The following is a 27,726-nucleotide window of genomic DNA, read 5'->3' as shown; positions in this document are numbered from 1 at the left end:
CATCAGGTTTGCAAGGAACAAGCTCACACCCAATCCCACAGAGGGGTAAAGGGGGGGGGGAGAGTAGCTCACAATGAGGCACTGCAAAGCAGGGCATGTGTCACCCCAGTGCAGCCCCTTTTAGATTTTGAAGATTTCACCCTTCAAAAATCCAGGAAATATGACGAAAAGGAAGAGAGGGGCGCACTCCATTTCCCTGCACAGTTAAGCTACTCAGCCACTGGCGTTCTCCTCCTACTGCTTTCTGTGCTCTTCACATCGTCAGGGATGTATAATTCTGAATATATACATATTCAATTGAGGGAAGAATAACATTGGCCTAATCCCTGCTTCAATGTGTAAGCAACTAAAACAATAACATAGTTTTGAGTCTTTAGCTTCTACTTTGGCAGAACGTCGGTCTGAAGCTTTTGGCTTGCACTCTAACCATGGTGCAGGTGGTGATTTTAGCTATATATTTCTAAATTAATTATCAAGAATGTTCATTTCCCTTTTAAATAGGCAGCATGCCACTGCTGTCTAAGATTAGCAATCATTCAAAAGAGGAAAGTTTAGTTCTCCATGGGGACCATAAATAGTGACTTAAAAAGAAAAATAGATGCCCAAAGTATCTTCCTGTTGCTTGTGCCACTTGTTCCAAACCACAAAGCAAGCTTGGAAATGGATTTTGTATTAAACAGCTTCAAATATTTGTAACAGGTCGTATATATTGGTGCGTTTTTCTAACTCATTAAATTCTACTTGTATTCAACAAATCAACATGGGAATATTCTTAAATCAGATAGAAGACCAAATGGTGTGACAATGAATTGTTGGGAATAAAGTAGCCTGCCGTATAAATTATAAGGTCAGTTTAGTGATACATTCCTCCAACCCTAGAGACCCCCAGCTCTTTTGCTGAACTTTGGGACTTTGTACTTTTAATTCTATGTGTTGTCTGTGTTTCTTTTGACTTTGGAGTCTGACAAACTCCATAGGCATCATCTTTACATTGTGACACACAGCACCTTCAGTGCAGTGGCACAGAGAAGTCTGTTAGATTTCCCAAAGGTTTAAATACCTTCTCTTGGTGAAACTACGGTTTCCAAGAGCAGTGAAGTGAAATTGACTTTACTTACATTTTTACTTAGTATCCCCTTTTGTCTAGTTTATCATGTAACATTTTTATGTAACCCTTTCTACAATTAATGGTTGGTGGCAGTGGTTTACTTTTTACTACCATTGAGTGTTTTTATCGCGGGCTGCACTTCCGCTGCTGCTGCTGGAACCAAAGTGCCAGGGAGAGGAACACCAGATCAAGTGCATTGCTTTTAAGTCGGACACGGGTGCCAGGAAGATCCTCGGGACTTCCCTGAAGCGGAATTGACCAAGCCGGAGCCATCTCAACAGAGTGCTGGACCCCAGATGCGAGGAAAGTCTGAAGTGGTATCTGAGAATTGCACTGTTGCTATTTGCTATAGACACGAGGAGTTGAAACCTGCGAAGTGCCACTCAATTGAAGTTTGACCTTTGCTGCCGCCGACCTTCCCATTGTGTTGCAGGAGTCCCCAGAAGTCCTCCCTCTTGTCCCCACGACTGAGGCCCAGGAACAGAAGGATCTGCAGAGCCACACAGGAACAGAAGCAAGCTGGAACCATTTCTTCTAACCAAAGGTACTGTAACCCTAAGAGGATTTACCTCTTGTTGTGTATCCTTACTTGCTCTCAGTTGAGACTTGTCTTGGTTGCCATTGCAGAGTTGCTTGCAGCTTTGCCCCTCACAAGCCTCCCAGCTTGTGGCCCTTCAAGTGAATCTTATTTCTACAAACCTTTCTAAAAACATTGAACAAGACTTTTTCTTACCTGCAAAGAAGATCTTCAGCTCTCCCTAGATTTTGTTCAACTAACATTGACTGTCCTGGCTCCCTGAGAGACTCTTCTACCTGCGACTTTGTGCTTTTGCCTTTCCCCCAGGAAAGAGTTAATTTACTTTGCAATGGAAGGTTAAAGAAATGCTTACCAGTTTATGAATTATTTTTTAACCTTTGTATTATTCCTCTACCTAACCCTTTGCACCCAAACTCAGTATTGCTCTGAATATACCAGTGATACATCAATGTCCACAGTGTCCTAGCTATTTAAGTCACCTGAGGGTGTAGGAAGTGTATGTGTGCCATCCCCAATGGGTATCCTCTGATTTAGAGAAACAGTGTGTGTTTTCAAGTGTATTATAATTGTTACATGTTTTGCTCCCTAACTGACTGTTAAATCAATTAGTAAATGTTCAATCAAGAAACCTTGAGTTTGTGTTTATTTGAATAACTGTCACTGTGAAACTCTGTTACAACCCTACTGCTCACATTGACCCCTCTTGAGATCAGCCTGGCTGCTCAGCCACACTGCCAACCTGTGTAGTACCGACCTATACCAAAGGTTGGGTTCCTATTGCCAGGAGGTTAAGGTTGATGTAGTTTTCGAAAGGATACTGCACGCAATCGTGCCTAACATCTTCCCACCTATCATGGCCGGCATGGACACTTTAAATATTCTTGGATTAACCGGATACATTTTTCAAATGAGTTGATAGTCTGGTAGTTCAGGTTTAGAGTTAACATTATGCTTAAATAATATACTTTTATGCGTCAAGCATATTTTTTCCAACCAAAGATCTAAATTCGTATTTTGTTTTTACAGTTAATGAACTCATCTTGAAACAAAAGCAGCGTTTTGAAGAGAAACGATTCAAACTCGACCCTTCAGTAAGTACCATATTTTTGCGCAAGCTCTTATTTTTCATTTGTCATCCTGGCACTCAACCCCTTTTTTGTGTGCCCACCAAGTATTTGAGGTCACCCAAGGTGCTCACTTTGGTTGGTCAAACATAACCATTTGTCCGAATTACAACGTAGAACACACCATCGCAGGTCATACATAGCTCCCATGTTACGTTGTTATGGTAGTATGATATAGCTGTAGAGTGTTACAGGGTGTGAAGTTCCACACACCTCTTTAAAAAAAAGACATACATTAAAGGTTAAAAAATAATTGATTCTAAACAGTTATAGTTTTCCGATTTGGCACATTTGTAGTTCAATATAATGATTAACAATTCAAATCTTCTATGTTGTAAATCCGTTTTTCAGTTTACAAACCCTCCAAAATCCAAAGGAGGGTTGACACCTGATCCAAAGCCACACAGTGTCATTTTTTTCAAGATTTATGATGGCACAACTCACAGCACAAGTACTGTAGCTTTTGAAAATGGAATAAGAAGAAATGATTGGAAGTAAGGTTATACATTAAATCAGTTGAGCACAGCTTGACTAAAAAACATAAATGTTAAATACAAATGTTTTGAGACTATAAAATAACAAGATGGCATTAACCTTGAAAAGGCCATGAATTGGAAATGAAAAAACAAATTGAAATTCATTATTCAAAGACACCAATGCTCCTTATTCTTAGCCAATAAGACATTCCTATCATTGTTTTTGCTGATACCCGAAGTACCTTTGAAGAAAGCCTGTTGGGTAGACCATTGTGAAAGAAAAGTCTCCTGAAACTCTACAGTCTACAGAGAATGACTTCAGAAAGAAGGATAATTATCACCCGAGAGAGTGCGTACAGGAACACAGGTGGCCAGGAACGCAGTTAAATCAGTGACCATCTGTATTCTTCTGCCTCATGCGCGTCGGCCCCTCTCCCCTATCCTTGTCGGACTGTGCCCCACACCCTTTCCCTTCTGCCAATCTCCCAACGATGGTGTGCAGCCCTTCCAGTCTCCTTTACTCACCCCACCACCCCCTTGGTACTGCCCCAACCCCTGCACATGCCTCCTCTGCCCATACTCTGTAACACATTTCTGTTTCATGGCTGCCACAGAAATAAAGTACCTTTTACTGCTTTCCTTTATAGCTATCTTGGTTTGTATTTTTAAGTGAAATTGAGCATGTGTATTGCGCCCTATAATTAAGGTGAAGCCTCTGTTCATAGACCTTTCCCAAAATTCTATTGCTAATAACTTTTGTCTTACTGGACTGTTGTGTGTGAAATGTTCCCCAAAACAAAGTTTGTCTTGGTTCCCCCCAACCTGGAAATTTTGGGAAAGTTTTGTCGAAAGATGTGAAAAGTTACTAATAAAGCAAAAAATGCTATTTTTGGCCTGTGCCATTCATTTTCCTGTAGAGAGAAAGTGCCTCGATTGAACACTCATAGGCTCGAAAACCGCTCAACTTGTACCGTATAAGAAATGATTTGGGCACAAGTCTTTTGCTTGTTTACTAAATCCTTCCAGTAGTTTTTAAAACATTCAATGCTGAAGGGGATGCCCCGTGCACCCGAAACACTTTTGTATATTTCCCCTGGTGCTTTGCAACAGAGAGGCTGAGAGGCTTTTTAGAAATTAAAAGCTGGCATTTTTTTGTGCTTGATGCAAGCTATTCCTGCAGTAATACTGGCCGAAAATTAAAAATGCTCAAAACTAACTGCTATTTGGAGGAAGAAATGGGGTGTACTGTCATCAGGCTAGATGTGGGTAGAGGGAGAGAGGACAGCATGAAGTGGGGGAGTTTGGGATGGGCTAAGGAATCTGTTTTGAGTAGAACATTTTCTGCTTATTGTGAGATTCCTGTGGTAGCATTACAAGAGCTCGGGGGAAAAAGAATGCGTTGCTCGAATCAGATTGAAAGGGGGTAATGGAAGATGGTCAGGGAGGGAAAACGCAATGGAGGATGGTGGGTGGACCAAGAAAAGATGAGGGTGGCAAATGGCTAATTCCAGTGAGGACGGGGAAGACTTTTTCTTTTTTCCCGTTAGCGCGGCAATCTGTAAATACACATTTTCGCGAGGATCGGCATATTATAGCATCTTTACTGTGGGAAATAGATAGATGGGGGGTAAATCACTGGGTTAGTAGTTTAAATCTGCACACATCACATTTACCAGGCAGGAGGCAATGGGTCTTTGGGAAAAATTGGTGCAACATGTACAATGGACGCAGCGGACTCAGAGGTCTTTAGGGAGTTATGGCCTTAACTTAACTTTTAAAATCATTGAGGCAACATGGCAAATGTCTCGAAGAAACTATGGTGTAACAGAAGCCATGTTTAGATTTTGCCACTTTGATATTTAAAAACTTTTATAATTCACCAGCATGATATTTGCCACTTTAATACTTTTCCACTGGCATAGTTTGTCACTTTCATTTTTTAACACGGATGTGTACCCCAACTAGGATATTTTGCCACTTTGATCATTTACGGTTTTGATAACTTGCATTGTGGTATTTTACCACTGTGATATTCCGCCACTTTTATAATTTGCCAGTATGATAGTTAGTAAATAAGATATTTGCCACTTTATAATTAGTCTCTGAACAACTTGCCACTGGGATATTGTGCAACTAAGAAAATTCACCATTTGTTACTTTACTATTGGGATACTTCCTACTTCAGTACTTGGCTGCTGGGATGTGTGAGGGGCCAGAAATGAGAGGTGGACACAGCTTGGTAATATTCTCAACATTCAAATACAACCAAAATGTCATCTGAAATTAATCGGACGAATAGCAGTGCACTCAATAATAATCCCTCAAAGAATGTAGGTACAAAATTAAACAATTTGTGAAATGTAGTAAAACGATAGTCAATTTAATAACAATTTAGCATAGGAATTCACAATTTATTCAAATGTAATCATTCATTTAGATCCCCTGATCATTATTCATGTTCAGCACAATATACTCCGAATCCACATGAAACATTGATACAAATGTTATTTTCACATAATTTGTTCAACGGACGTAGACGCATGTCTGTCAATACATCAAGTTTAAGTAAGTCTCTTGCAATAATGTTAGTACAAATTAACGTTATCTTACCAAGATTGTCCTCAACCTAGTGTGGTGAATGGTTAGGTTGAAAGAAGAACTGTCACTACGTGTTTCGAGTGTCCAACTCTTCATCAGGTGCTATGGACTCAATGGGGCTCTGTAAGTGAAAAGAACATAATTCTTATATTGAATACTTTAATCAAAAGACAAAAACGACCACTAGGTTGTATAACGGTGAATATCAGCTTGACTGATAAACATAGGAGGTACAACTAACCTTGATTTGCTTTGGATAGTAGTACGCCTCTGCTAAAGGCAATAATGTCCTTGGCAACGTCAATGCCCAAATTGGCATGGGTAGTCTGGACAACTCTCAAGTAATCTACCTGAAGAAGTAAAGGATACTTCATGAATTAAAATGTTATCCTACTAATGGTTGATACTAAATTTAGAGGTACAACCTAATGCTTGGTAAGTAAATAAGTTAAAGTCCACTTACCTGTATCTAAATGAGTTGCCATACAATGTTGTAAATACAGAAAGTGGAGTGCCTGGACCAGTTCCCTGCTGCTAATTTAAATAATGAAATTCACTAATTCCATCTAGTTCTAATGTCAGAAGATTTGTCCTGCCCAATGTGGCATAACGGAACTGAATGAACATAGCTCTCTCGTGTCAATTTCAAAAGTGTTGAAACAGTGAATCGCCGGCGGACAAGGCAGTAACAAGCAGCCTCCCACCACGCGATCACCTGATATTGAAGATAGCACGTGACCATTGCGAATGCTAACGCAGGACATTCAAGTCATGTGATCATGTCATATGTTTATAAACGTTATCTGAATCTCCAGATGTCAATTTCAAAAAGTGTTGATGAGGCAGAAAAGCAGACGGGCAAGGCAGCAATTAGCAGCCTCCCGTCTCGCGAACGCCTAATGTTCAAAATATCCTGTGAACATAGCACGAGCTAACGTGGGCCGTTCAAGTCACGTGATCATGTCATATGCTGTTTATAAACATTATATTGAACTCGCAGTGCATTTTCCCCAATCTATTTAGAGAATCTCATTTATCGCTAAAAATCACAAGGTCGGGGATCACGTGCCTCAAGAGTAAATATACATTCTGCAAATACGTAATTCTTATTCAGACGTATATGAGAATTGGAGTGCTACATTGACAGTGGTACAGACCCGGTCCAATAGCACAGTGAGTAGAGCACTCGCTTGGATATCTGTGCAGAGCCTGCTGACGAAGGTTCGAATCCCGGCAGGGCCAAATTCAGCCTTTCATCCTTCCGAGGTTGATAAATGAGCACCACACACCGTGGATAAGCAGCGCTCGGATACCTGAGGGTTCGTAGCGCTATATAAATGCTAAATTATTATTATTAAAGACATAACATTCAGCAGCTATTACAATGTACATATAGAGCTTACTATCAGAAAAGATACCAATCTTAATGTATGGTTATACATTTTCTTAAAACTTGAAGGACCCATTGAAACACAATACATCATGCAATTCCCAATGCTCAATTGCACGCTTCTCATCCGTTCTGTGTCAATTTCATACCAGTGAAGACATAAATTGATTTCATACAGTCCAGTCTATACAGAACTGCAATCATTATACATTGACAAAAAATCTCTATTTGATCACAAATGTAAATAACCCAGATTATATCTCGGAAATAGACATCCTCATGTCGTATACGATGGAAGACCTGCTGAGCTTGACCTACTGAACTGAGTTTTAGATAATATGAGCTATATCAAAGCCAACTAGAATTGCCCTACTTGGAATCCTGACACAGTGGATAATAGGTATGTGTGTGCCCCACCAGGAGCACACCATTGTGATGTTAGATGAGTTTAAAGGAAACACGACACATTGTAATCCATATTCATTCCTCTGGGTGGAAGCTATTTCTTTCTGAAGTAACAATTTAGCCAAGTCACCACCTATATGTGGTTGCTTCTGTTGTTCAAGGATAATAAATTGCATTTGTGATAAGATTGCATTTGTGATATTATGCTACGAAACTCCTCAACACTAGCCATTTTATTAACAGAAAGGGGTTTAGATAAAGCCCTAACTTTTCCTATCCTAATGTGAATTTCCCTTCCTATGAAGCTAAAATTAAAGCAGGATGACCTGGTGTCCAAACTCAATCTGACCCTCACACTAACAAATACAATTAAACAGTGCAAGGTAAATGTTTCAAAGTACAACAAATCAAAGATGTAACTTCAACCAGAATAATCCTTATATGTTCTGTGTCAATAGCCGTCTTTTAAAGGCAGTGTAGCTGTCGTCTCTTTTACCTAATACTCTCTCCAGGATGGCAAAGCAAATGTTCCTTCCACAGCTCTGATTGGAATATAGCAAAGAGGAAGTCTCTCCTAGCCTTGCACAATGGTAACACAAAACTGCCTTTTCCACAATGGTGGTACAAATAAGGCAAAGGAAACTTTTTCCTACTTTTCAGGATGGCTGAACAAATGTCTTTTCCGCAATATTGATTCAAGGAGGGCAAAAGGAATGTTTTTTTTAAAGTTTCTGGTTGACAAAATGTTCAAATGAAGTAAGAACTTAATATGACCAAGACTTTGTTCAACACACCAGTTCAAAGCGAGTTTCCCGGTGTGAGCGAAAAAGAGCAAGGCACAGGCTTTTATGCAGTTACCAATCAGATTTTATTTTGAACAGAAGAACTTAAATGACTAATCAGCTTGTCTTCAGCAGCATGACAAGGAAGTCTTCAGAAACATGAAATGAACAAAAGTCTCCAAAGGGGCTTGTAAGAAAGGCTTGGTATCAAAGTAAGACAGACACAAGTGATCACATTTCAAGGGTGTTTATTGAGCTTTACCAGGAGTGTGAAAAACACCTATCTAAACCTAAATCTAAGATGGGAGCAACCTACGACCATCAAATAATAATAATAATAATAATTCAGTCCTAGTGGAGTCTAGTCAAAGAGAGAGGGCCTATGCTAAAAAACCTATTGCCAATGCTTACCACTATGCTACAAAATAGTGTGGGATAATGTTCACAAAAGAAAGGTGTTCACAAAATGATAAGTCTGGATGTTAGGCCATTGGCTTCCCTTCCCCACGTTTTTAGCAGGGGACAAGGCGGGCCACTCCAGCACAGCACACTCCTGGGCTTTGCTGGCACGAGGTCACAGTTCCTTTCACCAACATCAGGGCCTTCTGTACCCAAGTCTCTCTTATGCAAAGTCTCTTGTCTCAGAGGATATGATGCATCATAAACAACAAAAAGTTCCTTTCTCAATATTCACGTCGGGCGATTTTATTCTTCACCCTGGATTCCCCTCCACCGGGCTCTGATCCTTTTTTCACCTTTAGCCTCCCTCAGTCGGGCTCAGACCAACTTCAATTTTTAAGCATCCCTCAATCGGGTACACATTTGCCACAACAATCTTCTCGGGTGTGTTACTTTTCACGCCGGGATCCCCCTTTTCCGGGCTCTGACCCCTTTTCAACAATTAGTCCCCCTCGGCTGGGCTCAGACCAATTTCAATTTACAGACAATCGAAGACTATCGAATGTGCACAGGATTTAACGTAACCCGCTGCAAGACCACTTCGATTTCACAGTTCAATAATTCTTCCTGTGAGCACCCACATGGCTCCGGACCACTCTGTATCTGGTACCTATCTTGTTTTTACAAAGTTCAATTGTGTCCAAGTTCTCTTTATTTATACAATGTTTCCGCTTTCAACCTTGAGCAAAACACAGTCCGGTCGGCTATCAGTTTCTCCAACTCACCGGCTGTGCTGAACTTGTTGCTTTGCTGTCGGAGTCGAGGACAGTACCAGGGTAGCAATTGCTTCTTCCCCCCCCTTGGCTATCAATGCACCCCATACAAGAATGATGCTTCAGTCACATATACTGCTCTGTCTCCTGCTTTTGCATCTAGTACTGTTGTACATTGTAATCAGCCTTCTGTTGACCATCCACCTCAGAATAACCTGTGTTGCACCTCTGAGCCGGTTACAGCCAGCTCACATTGCTCTGCATATTTTTATTTTGTACACCATGCATCTACCTACAATGCCCGCTACACGCCCACTGCCGATGTGACTCGGAATAGTATTCCAGTTCGCCTGCATTGTCACAAGCACATTGATCCCCCTCCACCAAGCACTTTCCTAAAATCAGCTTACTGTACGGAGCCGCTCTTGTCTGTGGTGCTGCTTCGCCCGTCCTCCAAACTCCCTGCTACACCACACTGCATCAGGGCCATCAATACAGCCCATGCGGCAGATTTTCACAATGCCCGCCATCATTCTGCAACTACTATGCTCCCCCCCCGCCCTCTGCCCCCAACCCTAGCGCAACCAAGGGGTCCGCAGCAATTGACGATGCATCCAACTCAAATCACCTATTTAACAATGGCCCCCTCTCTGTGTCGCACTCTTACCCAGCGCAAAACACTTCCAACGTATTTTAATAACACCCTTTACCAACGACACCCTTCAGTATCTTATTCACCCAACACTATTCACGCAGAGCACCACATTGCCCCATCTCAGCTCACCTCGCTTACCAGCTTACATGCTCCCCGTGCTCGGTCGCGCCGCAGCCAACCCATGCAAAGGTCCTCCTCCTGGGAACCCCAGCCCCAACAACACCTCGAATCCTTACTGCACCTGCCGCAAGCAGCTGACCAGCCCTTCCACCACTCCTGGGAATTGTTCCAGCCCACACACTTCCACCCTCACAGACACACCGTGCCTGCTTACAGCCTCGACCACCGCTCACCATATTGCTGCAAAACACATCCCGCTGCAACAAAAGAGTTCCCCCATTTCTGAAAACCACAACTCCCAAGAGCCCTCTGGCGCACGCATGCGCACATGACATTGCGTCCTCTCCTCACCTTCTCATCCACGGTATCCACGCCAATACACTCGCTTATGGCTCCTGCGCACCAGCCTTTACTAACACCCCTGTTATCACTAGGCCCGACCTCAACCCCCCACACACACTGCAAATGCAGCATCATTGACTTGGAACATAACCTATGGGCTAAGGCTCCAAGACTCTTAAAGCCACATCACTCATGCGCTCTTACCTCCCATCTGCTTACTCCCGAAGTACAACTTTTACCACATAGCATGCTTAATTTGCCACCCCCCTTACCAGTTTATCTGCACTGCTTGTTGGTTATCGCTACTCACAGACAGGACACAACCACCCCTCAAACTGACTGAGAGAGTGCACATATCCATGCACACACAACCAGCCTGCGGACTGCTCATGCAAACCTGCCAGCAACATCAGCCTCAAGTCAGATACCGCCTCCTACCTGCCAAGCTCCTCCCATTCTGAGAACAAACTCTCAGCCACCCCATCACCTGATTCCCTCACATCATGTATAGGCCCTGCATGTATACACTGACTCTGCTCTAGAACCCACATCTAGAACCCACATCCCCTCCTGCCAAAAACATTTAGCCAACTGGCCTAATACCCCTAAAATCCCTCCTTTCACATCCCCCCTCATATTCTCCTATTAGCCCCCACCCTCACCCAATATATCCCAACCACGTTTCCCCTCCCAATACCCTTGCCTGCGCACTCGTCAATACCCGTTCCATCTGCGCACATGCCCCGACATCCACAACCTCTTACTAGAAAAGAATGTAGACCTTTTGACTGTATCTGAAACCTGGCTACACAATGCTGCCGGCCCCATCCTCTCTCTTGCAGTACCTACTGGATATACTGTCCTACGAGTTGATCGTCAAGACAGCCTAGGAGGTGGTGTTGCCATCATACACAAATCCACCCTCTCCATCCGAGTCTCACCTCTTCAACAACTACCAGGCTATGAAATCCTTTTGGCCACATTTGAATCCTTTCCCCAAACCACCATCAACCTACTTCTCCTCTTTCGCCAACCCTCCCACACTGGCTTTCCAGAATCTGACATCACTCTCCTCATCACCACCCCCCCCTCAAACCTAACACCAAATGTATTCTCCTTGGAGACTTCAATCTAGGTTTCAATGACTCCTCTGACCATAAGGCATCCACCCTCACAGCCACCCTTGAAGAGATGAACTTCACCCAACTAGTCCTCTCTCTAACCTATGAGAAAGGAAGAACACTTGACTGGATACTCATGTACAACATTCCCCTCCAAGTATCCTCCCCTCCCCTCTCCTCCTTCCTCGGTCCGGTTACTAACTGATCCCTTTCTACCTTCATCATCATCACCTCACCAAAAACACCCCTACTATCAGCATACCTGCAAGCTCAGTCGATCTACTGGCCCCATCCATCCTAGCCTCCCTCAAACCCAACCCATAACAACTCCAGCCAGAAGACATTCTTGCATCCTACAACTCTGCATTGCTCACTATATTGGACGGACATGCTCCTCTCAAAACCACCTCCCGAAAAAAACGAAAACCCAAAATTGGTACTCCGATGACCTAGCCTCCCTCCGGAAAAAAAAACGAGCCCTTGAACACCTCTCAAGAAAAAACACCTCCCTGGCAGACAAAGCAGCCTTCGAGTGCTCAGCCGACACCTACAAAATAGCTATCATCAATACCAAAGCCAACATCCTTAACACCAGAATCTCAAATGTTCTCTCCAACACCAAAGAACTCTTCAGAATTCTTAGAGAGCTCGAAACCGCAGCACCCCCTTCTAACAACTTCCATAAAAATAAAGCATGGTGACGCTCATCCAATCCTCCCTTGACACCAAAACACAGACATTAAGGGAAAACGCTATTCATTCAAAAAATCCCTTCTACCACCGCTGCTACCCTGCCCCCTGGCCAGCACCTCCACCACTGCAACCCCAGCCCCTCAATTTCAATTCTCTGCCATCTCCCCTCCAGAAGTCCTCGCCACCATCCAGCACCTGAAAGCCTCTACTTGTGTTGGCGACACTGGCCCGAGCCCACATTGTCAAAATGTGCACAGAACCCCTGACCCCTATGATAGTTATCATAGCTAGCTTCAAAAATGAGCTCCTTATCGTAGGCTTCCCACATGGCCTTAAGCTCATCAGCCCTGCCTTATCCTCCTTTTACATAGATGGTAACATCATCCCTCTATCCCACCATGTAAAAACTCTAGACGATTACCTCGACGTTGAATTAAACATGCAAAAACACGTCACAGCTATTGCCTCCTCTGCAGCCTAGTCTACCAAACTCATAAACCTTTCTAGGAAATTCCTCACCTCCAACAACCGTCTCACCCTAGCCAGAGCCATCATAGGCAGAAAATTGGTCTATTGCAATGTCATCTTAGCAGGGACCTCCACCAAAAACCTTAACAAACTCCAACTGCTCCAAAACAATGCCCTCATAGCAGTTTGGGGTTTGAAGTGCTCCGACCACATCTCCTACATCAGACCAGAGGCTCACTGGCTTCCCATCAAAGCCTGCATTGAGTTCAAACTCCTAACCATTACCCACCACTGTTTACACAACACTGCCCCCATCTCACCAACCGTATCAGCAAGAAACATAACATGCGCAATCCTTGCTCTTCCACCACCCCTGCCTTGAGCATACTCAGATTTGCAAGAAACGGAGCCAGAGGCTCCTGCTTCACCACCATCGCTCCCACACTCTGGAACGCCCTCCGTCAGCACATCCAAGACAAGCCTACTTTCTCTTCCGTAAGAAAATAAAAACCTTACTGTTCAAAAAATATCTGTAATGTAGGGCAATCTGCCCTACCCACTCTGAACTTGACTCTTGACCTATTACACAATGTAACCACCATACTGTTATGATACCATTTAATACCATACTGTTTACATCTAATCCTAACTATGTACTTTAGCTCCGTGATACCTCCGGGTCTGGGAGCTACCAACAAATACAATAAATAAATAATGCGGTTGGGCCCTGTGTACCCTGCTACACCATTCGTCAGCTCCAATACCTGGTCTTAAGTTTCTTTTCCTTGAAGCTCCTTGAAAGTCGCGGTTATGTGTTGAAAAGGGCATGGGCATTTTCCTCCTTGTCGTCCTCTCCCATCTCGCCGCCTTTCTCCTCGGTATAAACTGCCATTTCCAAATTGCTGCTTCCTCATGCGTTTTGCTCAGAGTGTGCTCTCATGGTCTCCCTTTTTATCCGTGTGAGGACGTTTGATGTAAGTCAGGTGTGTGTAATTATCAGTAATAGCCTGACTCTTGTGTTGGGACATGTAAAGTGTACGGCTCTGGTGTTAGTCCGTTGTCGCTTTGGATGAACTGCCCATGAGAAAAAGGGGGGGTTGAGTTCCTAGGTATCCTATCTGCTAGGATGGGGAAAAGGTGTTACAGGGAAGGGGATATGGCGTCTCACCCTTCGGTGTCCCACTCCCCAAAGACCCCCCCATCCAGGTGATCCTCCCGCAATGGTCCACCCCCAGGAACTGGATCCAATAGCGATGGCCGTGTCCTGGCCACCTGCAAGACAGATCGCTGGAGACTAGCGGGTAAGACACCCTGAGGTTTATCACATACCCTTCCCCCATGCGATGTAGCCGCATCTGTTTCACAGGGGGAACCTGGAAAGGAAATCTACATTCCCTTGGTCTTTACCTTTTCAGTGTTACACAATGAAACAGTAGGGCTGCAGTTCTAAGAACCATCGCATGACACGGGGGTTGGAGTCTTTTCTTTGGCTAATCCACAATAGTGGAGTATGGTCCATGACAAGTGTGAACTTTCTTCCCAAACGGTAGTTTCAAAGGTGGATAATGGCCCACTAGATGACAAGGGCCTCTAATTCCAGCACAGAGTAATTTTTTTCACGTTGGACAAGTTTGCGACTCGGAAACAAGATGGGATGTTCTAATCCATCACAGACTTGTGATAGAACTGCTCCTAACCCTGTAAGGGAGGTGTCTGTTTGCAGTACAAATTCCTTTGAGAAATCTACTACCTTTATAGGATTGTGTTTTGGCACAGGGTTTGTTTTAAATTGTTGTAGCATATATCATCCTCGTAAGTCCAATGAAGTTTCTGGGGTTCGGCGTTCTTAGGTTTGTCTGTCAGCCTAGCTGTTCTGTCCAAAAAGTTTGGGATAATCCTGCGGTAATGCCAGATTAAGCCTAGAAAGGCTTTGAGATCTCTTAGTTTTAGGTGTAGGGGTATCTAAGAAGCCAAGATATTTCACGGCTGATTGGGCCAGTCTGCATTTGGATGGATTAGCAGTTATATCAGCCTCTCGGAGGGCTCTGATAATAGGTAAAAGATGGAAAAGCTGGTGGTCCCAGGTTTTACCATAAATTACGATATTGTCAATATATAAGCTTCGCAGAAATCAGAGTAGGGCTGTAATATCTTGTCCACGAGTCGCTGGAAAGTTGCTGTAGCACCATGTAATCCAAAAGGGAGGACTTTGAACTGAAATAGTCCTAGGGAAGTTGAGCAAGCAGTCTTTTTCCTTATCAGGCCCATATACGGAGACCTGCCAGTACCCTTTTGTTATGTCTAGGGTGGATAGAAAAGTGGCGTTTCGAGTTTATCAAATAGGTAATCGAAGAGTGGCATGGGATAGGCATCAAAGTCGGAAATGGCATTAACTTGATGGAAATCGATGCAAAACCTCCAGGAATAGTCAGATTTGGTGACCAATATGATAGGGGAGGACCGTGGGCTGGAAGAAGGCTTGATAATATTTGCTCTTAACATCTTATTCACTTCCTCAACCACTATCTGTTTATGTGCTTCCGGGAGTGTATACGGTTTTAGATTAACCACTTTTCCCTTAGGTGTTCTAAGATAGTGATAGGTGCCTTTTTACTCTTCTTGGTTTTTCTGAGAATACGTCTCGAAACGATGTGATTACATCTTTTAGATCTTCTTCTTGTTGATTAGATAGCTCTGAAGGAATCAATTCAAAGTTGTCTATTTCTTGAGGAACCAAACAGGATAGTATTGTGGCATGGTTGGCTGACGGGTTCTCCTTCCACTCTTAAGAGATTTACATGATATATGGGTGCCTCTTCTCGTTCTTCCCAGGTCCCCCAGAGCATGTCCAGGACATACCTAAGTTCTCTGACATAAAGTAGTGCATAAGGAGAGAATCCATTAGAGGCCTGAGGGGTTTTCCTTACTGGAAATCGTACCCAGGGGATCATTCAGTCCCAGTCCTTCCTGTCTTTATCTACCAACTTTCCTGGGATCAATGTAAGTGTTTTATTGAATCTTTCTACCAATCCATTTGTTTGGGGATGGTACACAGAAGTTTGTGAGGTGGTAATATGGCGTAGCTCTTTCACTTCACCCTGGTGGTCTATAAAATAAGTGAGCGGTTACGATGCGGGAGTTAGAGATATGTATTTTAATAGTAAGTAGTTCCCAGGACGTGAGAGTCGGCGAGACGGCTGCTCTCAGAGGTAAGTTAGACCTAGCAATGAAGGCAATGCCTCCACCTCTAGAGTCTGTCTGCTCTTATGATGGTGTAGTTGTCTGGTACTGCAAGTACAAGCAAGGGGCCTGCTGCTGCATGTAGCCATGACCCGGTTATAACTAGGAAGTCAAGGTTTTGGGCCGTGATCAAGTCAGCTATGTCTATAGTATGCACCACCATTGATCTGCCATTGATTAATGCACCTTTGATAGTTTGTGTCTTAGTATTCGTCAGCTCGGCACCGGGTTTACTCTGACTCGCTCTTTCATTATTCATGTCGCTAGCTTTGGACCTATGAATGCTGCGTGAAGCTCTATTTTTATTTGTGGCATTGATATTAGGTCTATGGTTTTTCCTGATAATGTTAAGATTTACTGTATTTGGGTTACTTATCGAAGGCACATACGGTTCAGGTAGTCTGGAGCCAAGTCTGTTGTTTCTAGCTCTGGTGGGGCAAGGTTTGTTATGTACAGGTTTGATGGCCAAACAGTCAATTGGTTAGAGGTTAAGAGGGTCAGGGCCTACACAACCAATGAATTCTATGTTGGAAGACTTAGTATCTAATCTCAACTTTGGTAGGAACTTGGTAGGTTTTGTGGCAACAGATGGGATAGAAGCTCTATGACTAAGCTTCTGAAATGGTAGGGTTCCCAAATTTGTTTGAATTGAGTCACATCCCACTCCTTACCCCATATGTAAGGAAGGCATGGTATCAAAGTAAGACAGCCACAAGAGATCACAGTACAAGGGCTTTATTGAACTTCATCATGGGTGTGAAAAATACCTTTCTAAACCTAAATCTAAGATGGGAGCAAGCTACGACCATCAATTAATACATACCTAGTGGAGCCTAGTCAAATTAAAAGGGCCTATACTAAAAAAAAAAAAAAAAACTATTGCCAATCCTTACCGCTATGCTACAACATAGTGTGGGATAATGTTTGCAAAAGAAAGAGGTGTTCACAAAATGATATGTCAGGATGTTAGGCAGTTGGCCTCCCTTCCCCATGTTTTTAGCACGGGACAAGGCGGATCACTCCAGCATAGCAGACTCCTGGGCTTCTATGGCACGAGGTCACAGTTCCATTCACGATCAGCAGGACCTTCTGGGCCCAAGTCTCTCTCATGCAAAGTCTCTTGTCTCAGAGGACCTGGTGCACCATAAACAACAAAGAAATGTCCTCTCTCAATATTCACGTCAAGCGATTTACTCTTCACCCTGGATCCTCCTCAGCCGGACTCCGATCTTTCTTTCACCTTTAGCCTCCCCAGTTGGTTCAGACCAACTTAAATTCTTAGGCATCCCTCAGTCGGGTTCACATTTGCCACAACAATCTTCTTGGGTGTTACTTTTCACCCCGGGATCCCCCTCTTCCGGGCTTACACCCAAGTAGTCCCCCCTCAGCCAGGCTAAAACCAATTTCAGGTTACAGACGATCGAAGACTTTCGAATGTGCACAGGATTTAACGTAACCCGCTGCAGGACCACTTCGATTTCACAGTTCAATAATTCTTCCCTGTTCAGGGGGTTGAGAGCACCAAACTGAGACCTTTGAGTCAGCACCCTCATGACGCCGGACCACTCTCTATCTGGCACCTATCTTGTTTTTACAAAGTTCAATTGTATTCAAGTTCTCTTTCTTCATACAATGTTGCCGCTTTCAACCTTGAGCAAAACACAGTCCAGTCGGCTATCAGTTTCTCTAACTCATCAGCTGTGCTGAACCTTTTGGCGTTGCTTTGCTGTCGGAGTCGAGGACAGTACGACGGTAGCAATTTCTTCTACCCGCCTTGGCTATCAATGCGGGAGGCCCCTGTGTACCTTTGACAAACGCTACACTGGTCATCATCTGTAATCCCTGGTCTTAAGTTTCTTTTTCTTGAAGCTTCTTGACAGTCACAGTTCTGTGTTGAAAAGGGCAAGAGCCTTTCCCTCCTTGTCGTCCTCTCCGATCTCGCAGTCTTTCTCCTCGGTCTAAACTGCCATTCCCAAATTGCTGCTTCCTTGTGTGTTTGGCTTGCTCAGAGTGTACTCTTGTGCTCTGCCTTTTATCCATGTGAGGAAGTTTGATGGACGTCAGGTGTGTGTAATTATCAGCAATAGCCTGACTCTGCCTGACCCTTGTGTTGGGACAGGTCAGATATAAGGTTTTGGTGTTAGTCCGTTGCCGCTCATGATAAACTGTCAGTGAGAAAGTGTGTGTGTCGAAAAAGGGAGCGGGGTGGGGGGGTCAAGTTCCTATGTATCCTACCTTGTAGGATGGGGAAAAGTGGTTACAAGGAAGGAGATACCGCAGCTCACTCTTCAGTGTCCCACTGGCCGAAGACCTCCCACACTGGTCCACCCCAGGAATTGATGGGGGGGGGGGTGTTACAGGGAAGGGGATAACGCGTCTCACCCTTTGATGTCCCACTCCCCGAAGACCCCCCATCCAGGTGATCCTCACACACTGTCCACCCCAGGAGTTGATTGGGAAAAGGTGTTGCAGGGAAGGGGATACTGCGTCTCACCCTTTGGTGTACCACTTCCGAAGACCCCCCCCCACAACCAGGTGATCCTCCCACGCTGGTCCACCCCCAGGGACTAATAATGATGGCAGTGTCCTGGCCACCTTGATGACAGATCCCTGGGGACTAGCGGGTGAAACACCTTCAGGTTTCTCATAGGCTTCTTAGCAGTCCTGGTGTAAGGAGTTCTCAGAACTTTCCTCTTGATCTTTCTTGGTTCAGATGAATAGGCCCAGCAGTATTCAATGCCCTCGGGATCGTGGTTGTTTTACTGCAATTCAAAGGATCTAACGGACACAATTTAGAGTTTCTGTCTGCTTTTATCTGTTTCCTGCCCCCTCCTCCAATCAGCATGCACTCTGCCAGGGCCAATCACCTCTACTCTGTGGGAAGTCCCGCCCCCTCCCCTTTCCACCAGAATCGCAAGCCGCCATGTTGCCTTTCCCATTACCTGATTTCTCCATGTTTCATAATTTCCGGTAATCCTTATCTCAAGAACCCTTTTTCCTTGTACTCCTTCAATGACACAGCTTTGTTGACTTCAGTTGTTACTCGACCCAATTTCCCCCATACTGACATCCCATATATGAGGGTTTGTTAAAGCTCTGTTTGTCAACCTTTCTTTCAATCTCTCTTGGCCCTTGCCAATGCTTGTTTCATGTTTTCCCCCAACTGGCCTCTCATGTCAGGAGAATTGTACAACTCTTTCCTCTTTGTCTCTCTCAAAAAGTCTGTCTTGGCCTTTGTAAATGCTTGTTACAGGTTTCCCCAACTGACATCTCATGTCAGGAGAATTGTACCATGTTCGCCTTCTTTTCAGCTCTATCTGATCAGTATTAAAAAATGCTTTCAAAATGCTTTTTAGCGTTTTCACACATCCTGGGGCACCCTAAGTTTCTAGGCTGACTCACCAGCTCACTTTACGGCTGCTGCAATGTGCTTGCGAGAGGCGAGCTTCCCCTTCTATGCATAGTCTCATTAAGTCTCTGCGTCAACTCTCCTGACCTTCGCCGCCAGGACATGTACAGCTCTGCACGACCACGTCTCCTCTGGGAAGCCCCGCTGCGTGCTGTTCACTTTCTCTCCTCCGGAGTTCCTCTTCTCCAGTCCCGAGGGCTGCCAGTCTGCTTCTGGCAGTTTCCTGTTCTCTCCACGATTCTTTGTGAGATGTCCTCTGCCACTGGTCCCGATTCCCCCTCCGTGCACTCTGCAGCCTTCCTTCTCTCTCCTTTGTGCCACTTGCCACGGGTGATCTGGGGATCTAAATGTCCCGTGCAGTTGACTAGATTGAAAACAACAAGACTGCACATTATTCTTAACGTCACATTTCCTCCACATGGACTCCTTCTCCTCTTCTTTGTCAAAGTAGCCGAGGCTTTCTGGGGCTTTTAGTCCAAGGAAGTTTCAGTTGTTTTTAAATCACATGGTTAAACAGTTGTATTTAAAATACAGTTACCATAAACATCAGATGTTTCATATGTTCTAGATTTGTCATGTATACATGAAGATTGAATATTTGTATTTTTTTTTTTTAACCAAAGTGTATTTCAGTGCTTTACCATAATATGGTTCTGAGTAATGACAGCAACTCTGGAATTAAAGCATCTTCCTCACAAGGAAGTGAAGTATACCGCCTCTCTCCCATTGGAGTGACCACTCTCCGCTGACAACCATCTCCTGCCATGCGATCCACCCTCAGAATACCACCCCCAGGGTCAGGATCAGATAGCGGCTGCCTTCTCCCGGCCACATGGGAGGAGACTTTAGGTTTGGGATTCGTGACGACTCCACAGGATTCATCACAGATGCTTTGCATTTTGATAATTTGTCAGTGATATTGTGAACTAAAATAATGTGCCATTTGTTAATTTGCCACTCTGATAACTTTGCCACTCTGATAACTTTGCCACTCTGATAACTTTGCTGGCTCTTCCACCGAGATACCCACCCCAAATTCCAATACTCACTCCCTGGACTCTACTATTTCCCTAGAACAACTCTTGAATAAATGCTTCCATTGCGATATTAAGCCACTGTTGCCAAGTCAAAGCGCCACACGGATTGCTAAAACATGTGAACTTAAACTCACTGATCTTCTGTGCTATAATCTGTTCCCAGTAACCAAATTAATCCTTCAGAATAAAAATGAGATGCACCCTACTCCCTCAACACAGGCAGCCTTCTCGGATCATATCTCCCCGTAAGCCAGTCACATGGACCACACTAAAATGTGTTGCTCACAGAAAACCCACTGACCAACAACTACACATGAAGGCACAAACAAAGAAAACCAACCACTTACTTCAGGGAACCTTAATATTCTGGGAAACCTCATCCAGAACCTCCCCAAAGAACAGATGCCTTTTGCGACATCTCGACCCAAATCGATTTGTGTCTCGATACCTAGCCACCTACAAAGCTCATAACCGACCAACCTTAGAACTAACACCTATACAGCGAGAGAAGAAGCAACCTCCACCAATAGACAAAGAAATGCTTAAATGACAAGATGAGAAGCGACCCACATGAACACATCTCTTATCACCAAGGACTGGCAACACAACAGAACACTAATGCTCAAAATCACATGCACCCGTGAAAGCGACATTGACCGTACACACAACCTAGGTAACCTCTTCAGTAAAGAAAAAGAAACAACAAAAGTCCCCCATTCAACCCTCAAGCCAGTCAATTCATGAATAAAATGACAAAGGTAACAAAGGAGAAGTCAACCTACCAACGCAACACCTAATGGATAAACAGATGCTGGAAAACAAGAAGATTCACTTCATTCTGATCAACGCCTGTTAAATGTCAGAGCATAGCGCAGAGATATGCAAGTTCCTTAGTGAAGGGCTAGCAGACATTATTTTCCTTGCAACAACCTGGCTATTGGATTACTTTTAGGTAGTTATTCACAAATCTTTCCCCTAGCAACTTGAAAATCTGGTAATCCAACCGAGAAGGAAACCAAGGGGGAGACCTAGCTGTAGCTTCCAAAGACTTCCCAAGAATAACAGTGCCACTATTGCTAAACATTCTGGACTGTGAATCACTCTTTTTCTACCTAGAACTTGACCATCAAACCAATCTATCTTTCCTGTTTATTTACAGACAACCCCGATAGAACCCGACCTTTGCATAGAAATTTGCAGACTGCAAAGTACATGAGCACCTGATCATACTTGGAGACTTTAAAATCTGTTTTGAAGAGGAGAATAGCAAATCACTAATCTCCCACCTACCCACCATGCATCTACAACAAATGGTGAAGGGGGAAATCCACGCTGCTGGACACACATTGGATGCAATTTTCTACAAAGAAAGTCGAACTTCAACTGCTCCCCCAGTCCACGTTCTGTGAAGCGACCTTCTTATGGTTCCTTTTGGGATTCAAGCTGCAGGGCAAATAAGCGCTGCTCACAAAAATCTAGCTCTAATCTTGAAAAGTCGCTGAAATGTCCCTCAACACAACGAAACTCAACGCAGTGTTGGAATCCACAAAAATACACTATTCTCTTCTGGACACTCTCCCATCTGTGAAAATAATGGAGATGCTCCAAAAATGGATAACAGAAGCCCTAAACTCCATAGTACCAAAGAAACTCTTCACTCCCTCCCAAAGGAAATTGGCTGCAAGATGGTTTTACCCCTAACTCTGAGGTTTGAAGAAGACAAACCGGTAATTAGAACAAGCATGGAACAAACATTTTAAACAGGAAAAAAAAACAAATAAGGCTATATAAAAACAAAAAATCCTAAAAGTAAGAAAGTGAACTATGCCGATCGAATCCCAAGAGCACATACTAGCATGTGCTGTTTCACAAGGCTCATCTCTCTCTCTCACCATTACTTTTCAACATCTACATGGCTCCTCAAATGAAACTCATGAAACAACATGGGATAACATGTTACAACTACGCAGGTGACACTCAATCTGTAAAATCACCACCAGAACAGATATAGACCAAACTCTAGTCAATTGCGTCACACAAATCAATGCATGGATAAGCAACAACAACCTTAAGATCAACCCGTATAAAATTATGATCATGCCCAAAATCCAACTGTTCATATAATGGCCTATAGAAATGTGAACCAGACCAGATGCCTGCAAAGTGGTTAAAAACCTTGCATTCTTGCTGGACAAAGATCTAACACTGGAATCTCAAGTTAACTAAGTAGTACAAAAATGCTAGTTCTGCCACCCCTGATGTATGTGATGAATCTGATTTCGTCATCGCTCCTTTCCCTGAGATAGCCTCTCATCATGTGACCAGGGAACGGCAGTTGTTACCCGATACTGACCTTGGGGGCGGCTATTTGAGTGAGGACCAGATAGGAGAAGGCGACCCTTCGGGAGAACCACATGACATGAGGTGAGACATGGTATACCCCTTTGCCTTTTAGGGATGTGCCTTCCATTCCCCATGCCTAAATGGCATACTGCCATTATTCCCCTCGACATCCTGACAACTCTACTGACGGCACTCCAAAATGTCAGATAACAAGTAACATCAACTGAGCCGAGGAAGAGGCAAGGAGCAAGGATGATTACTTCTAGTGAGAACCAACTCTCGCGGTCTAGTAGTTGGAGGAATCCGATTGGTCTGACACAGTTTAAAACCATGCTTGCAAGAGAAGTATGGAGTTCGTCTTCTTACCCATCTGTGGGGAGAAGACCCGAACAGAGAGACTGAGAGTACGGGGGCTGGCGGCACCGAAGGGGACTGAGCAGCATCGTGGAGCGAGATGGCAGCCCGGTGAGCGATGTGCTCAGCATAGTTCCATAGAGGCTGCAGCGAGGCAAAAGGAAGCAAGCAGTGCTTCCTGAGAGCCAAGGGAGCTGAGACGTCGACCGAGGACCGGACACATACAGGAGGATCAGCGAAACCGCGAGAGCCGGAGAAGCACCCGATGCAGAGTTGGAGACACAGAGAAAACACAAGAAAGTAACTGGTGAGCCCAGGGAAAGGGTCCGGACACTGAAGCACTGTCGGGCACAGCATCTGAAGCCCTAGATCATGTTACTGGGGTCAGCGACCCGTAGTATGAAATTGGGGAAGACCGAGAAGGCAAAGCAAAGTGTGTAAAGCAAACTGTATAAAGAAAGTCCTGGCAAGGGCGTATACCAGGCAAAGTCAATTGTGTGAAACAAACTGCATAAGAAATCCCTGTTAGGGAAGTATAGCATGCAAAGTCAAGTGTATAGTAAATATGGAAAGGAACTTGGCAGGAGAGTACACCAGGTGTTTTGAAAGTCTTGGACCCGCACGCACATTGTATCCAGGAACTATATGAAAGAACATGGCTGGGGAGTACATCGGGTGTTATTTTGTGAGTCAAAGAATCCCAAGGAAGATTCATGTCCTTTGGATTTTGATTACGTTGAATATGAAAAGAACCTGGGGATTGGAGTAGTTTTCTCTGGGATAAATTGCAACATCAAGGGAAGGGAGTAATTCCCTGGAACTGTGAACACCATTAATTTGGAACTTTGTTGGATTTATACCTTTTTGTTGAACTTGATCATTTGTGCACTTTTCAACCGAGGACCATTGCCCTTAGCACCTTAGACTTTCATTTAGAGTGAATATTGGACACAGGGCAATTTTTGCTTTTGACACAGGACAGACCCTTAGTTTTGGTTGAGGTAGGGAAATATCTCTTAGCTTAGGGATAGTGAGGCATTTGTCAATCCCTTTATTATTTAATAAAAGTCTATAACCAAAAACATAAGTCCTCTGTGTCAGTATCTCATTCCTGGTTCCTCACATATGGTGTAAGAAGTGGGATTAGGCTCAGTTCACACAAATTGGGGAACCCTCTGATTTGAAAAATGTAGTAACTGAGCATCTGATCCATCAGTAGCTACAGAAAATGCTATTGGATTTGACCTATGTAGGAGTAGGGGAGAATTAGTACAACCCAGAGACAGAATGTTAATACCCACTAACCAGGTCCTAATAACCCCCGAGGCACTTAACATCAGGTTAATCTCCAAGTATGGCCTAGTTTGCCGACATATCCTAGACTTCTTAGCAGGCTTCATAGATCACGACTATAGATGCGATGTGAAGATTTTGATTTAATATGTAAAACATAAAGGATTCTGTACAAAAACCTAAATACACAAGCATAATTAATACATAATATTCCTTAGCACACCAATCAATGTATGTGTACCAGCATGTGTTGTCTTAAGTACACAGTGCAAGGGACAAGCCAACAACCCCCTCTCCTAGACAGGAGCTCGTGATGTGACCCACATAAACTAATGCAATTTGAAAATGGTTAAAAAATGCAAAATAAGGAAAGAAAATATATTGCAATGGATTCACATAAAATAATTCTGATTACAAAGACTAAAACCAGCAAAAACATATGACGTACAGATATCAAACATTTCAAAAAGATGTGTGAAAACAACCACACATATGAATCATAATAACACCTGCAAATAAAAAGGAAAAACCTGAGACCAGTGGTCCACACTAAAAATACTGTGAACACCATTGAGCGGCAAAACCTAAACTTGCCCAAAAAAAGAGGTCTACTGCCAGTATGTGGCCATAAATACTGCGAGCGACTAGATGCCCAAAAAAGTGTGCAATAATATGCCCTATGAAAAGCAGGCCTATTATACTATGAGGTCCACCAGGCCAACAAGTGGCTAAAGTATGTTTCTAGTTTCGACTGCCACCAACACTCTCTTCCTCAAGGCCTGGCCTGAAGGGCAAAGTATTCAATGACAGGACGTCCTTCAACCTTGCGCATGGTTGTACATTGAGTACAGTAACTGCAACAAAATCGAAAAATAGGAAAAGGGTAAGCTACAAATACCCATACACACCTCTAAGACAAACGGATGTGACTGTCACCCAACAACAAAGTGAAAAAAAACTCACTACACCAAGAGCCATCAACCAGCGAGAAAACAGTGGTGTCCCCTAGACCATAATTCACAACCACTTATGAAATTCAATTGAAAGACAAAAAATCTGAAGCCTCACTAGGCCATGCCAACAAATGGCTACCTTAGTCTTAATTGAAATGAACCCGCAAAAGATCTTCTTTACTGACGACAGGGGACTTAATCCAGCCCAAGCACCACTAAACCATATTCACGACCTAGTCATAAAGAGAAATAAACAATGCACACAGAACGTTCATTTAGGGGCTTCCGTTATGCTGCCATAAGCAAGAACTTCCTATTTGCAACCAGAGCACCAATGTGATGTTACTCAGCAAAGATTTTGTGTGGTACCATACTCACATGTATGAATGAAGATGAGCACAATTAAATACTTTCTGAAATGAACGTAAACAAAGCACTTTTGATTTGTAAGGCGCATGCCACTGTGAGCGATATTGCAGTACCTCGCTGCTACAAGAAAATAAATGAAACAAAAATAAAACACAATCCCTATTAACATGTCAAAGGTAGCGTATGTACAATAACTTTTTTAATGCAGGCACAGTCAAACAAAGTGATGATGCAGTAGAATGTGTTTTGTCAATATATTGCCCAAAGCAGCATATGCACAATAACTTAGTCACTGCGAGCGCGGTCAGGTATACTCATAATCCAATGGTATGTACCTGATCGATGCGGACGCAAGTACAAGCAAGCATAAAAGTGTCAGAGTATGTACTTACAGAGTTGGTTGGTAACTGACCTAACAATAACTTACAGCGAATGCGGTAAACCATACTAATGATCCAATGGTATGTACTGGGTCGATTCGGACGCAAATGCAGTCGAGCATAAGAATAATATAGGTAAGTGTACTTAGTCAATAGGTAGCTGAACCTCACTCCTGCCGGCAAAGAGTGGAAGGTTCACTGCATGCAGGCTTATATGTAAAAGCCCTCTTGAGTGTTGACTTCTTAATCCGTAACCACGTGTAAAAATGGAAACCGACAAAGGACTACATCGCGAGAAGCATACTAACAAATAACATGAAACCCTTCGCCCATCTTAGAGTGAGGTGAGTGCAAGACCATTACTAGTACACTCCTCAGCACCTGCTGTAAGTAAACAATGGTACTGTGATGAAAGTTGTCCAAAACGAGCACAGTTGTGGAGATGTTGGAAACACAGAATAGCATATGCATCTGCCCAAAATCACAGCAACATTTTAAATTCAGTAGCAGATCCGCCATATATAAACACATAGATCAGCAGTCCCATGCAGCTCAAAACAGTGGGATACAGGCATACCAAATAAAGGTGGGAGAGAGAATAGCTCAGGGGATCCTAGAAAGGGCTCTGTACCCCAGAATGGAAGAAATCAGTGGAGTGGATACAATGGAGAGCGGGTGAAAAGACTTTGGGGAGCTTGATGAAAATTCCCCACTAGCATCTGGAGCAGGAAAACCAAAAGCACCTGGCGAAGAAGCAGAGTTAATTCCTGATTTACCCTTTGCTCAATGGCATGGCCCCCTTGCTAGCAGAGGCTTTCCTAAACGTGGTGTCTGAAGATGAGTGGAAGGCTTAAAAGTGGGGGTCCCTTCTCCAGAATGGGGTCTGGCATGGATTCATATTCTCATGAATATTCCCCGTCGGAGGGGCGTGGCTAACCAGCCATGGAGTAGGCCGTGCCTTGCTGAGCAGCTCCTGAGGATCCGACATTGATCCGGAATAACACGCTGAAAAAATGACCTGCGTACTTCAAGAATAATAGCAAAGGCGTCGGAAAAGGTGCCCCATAATAGCTGCAAGAAGCAAAGAAATTGAGCGAAGTACTACGGAGAAAAGGAACTTTTAAGCATGCGGCTACTTATACATGAAGACAGGCTAGATGGAGGACAACAAAGGGATCGCATCCGCGATCGACGAGGAAATTGAGCCGTGCCGGGGAGATTAAGGAAGCGGACCGGCATACTACACTTGGGTGGCGCTTTGTTCTTGTGCCCGCTCGCTCCCCACATTACGAGCAGCACTGGTTTATAGAACGCAGCACCCGGCAATATAGGGGCAGCTATGGCACGTGGAGCGGC

The 27,726-nt window shown here is 43.8% G+C and overlaps 1 protein-coding gene across 1 annotated transcript in view; it reads left to right on the top strand.

The window, feature by feature from the left end:
- Positions 1–27,726, top strand: part of COP1 (COP1 E3 ubiquitin ligase) — a 1,876,694-nt gene that overhangs the window by 185,303 nt on the left and 1,663,665 nt on the right. Inside the window, exon 4 of the mRNA XM_069641145.1 lies at positions 2,673–2,737. Within this exon, the coding sequence (XP_069497246.1) occupies positions 2,673–2,737 (65 nt within the window). The remainder of the gene's footprint in view (positions 1–2,672; positions 2,738–27,726) is intronic.

The sequence above is a fragment of the Ambystoma mexicanum genome, chromosome 1q (assembly GCF_040938575.1).
Source record: "Ambystoma mexicanum isolate Mex_15411 chromosome 1q, UKY_AmexF1_1, whole genome shotgun sequence".
Taxonomy (NCBI): domain Eukaryota; kingdom Metazoa; phylum Chordata; class Amphibia; order Caudata; family Ambystomatidae; genus Ambystoma; species Ambystoma mexicanum.
The sequence above is the reverse complement of the archived record's forward strand: the minus strand, read 5'-3'. Positions and strand labels throughout refer to the sequence as shown.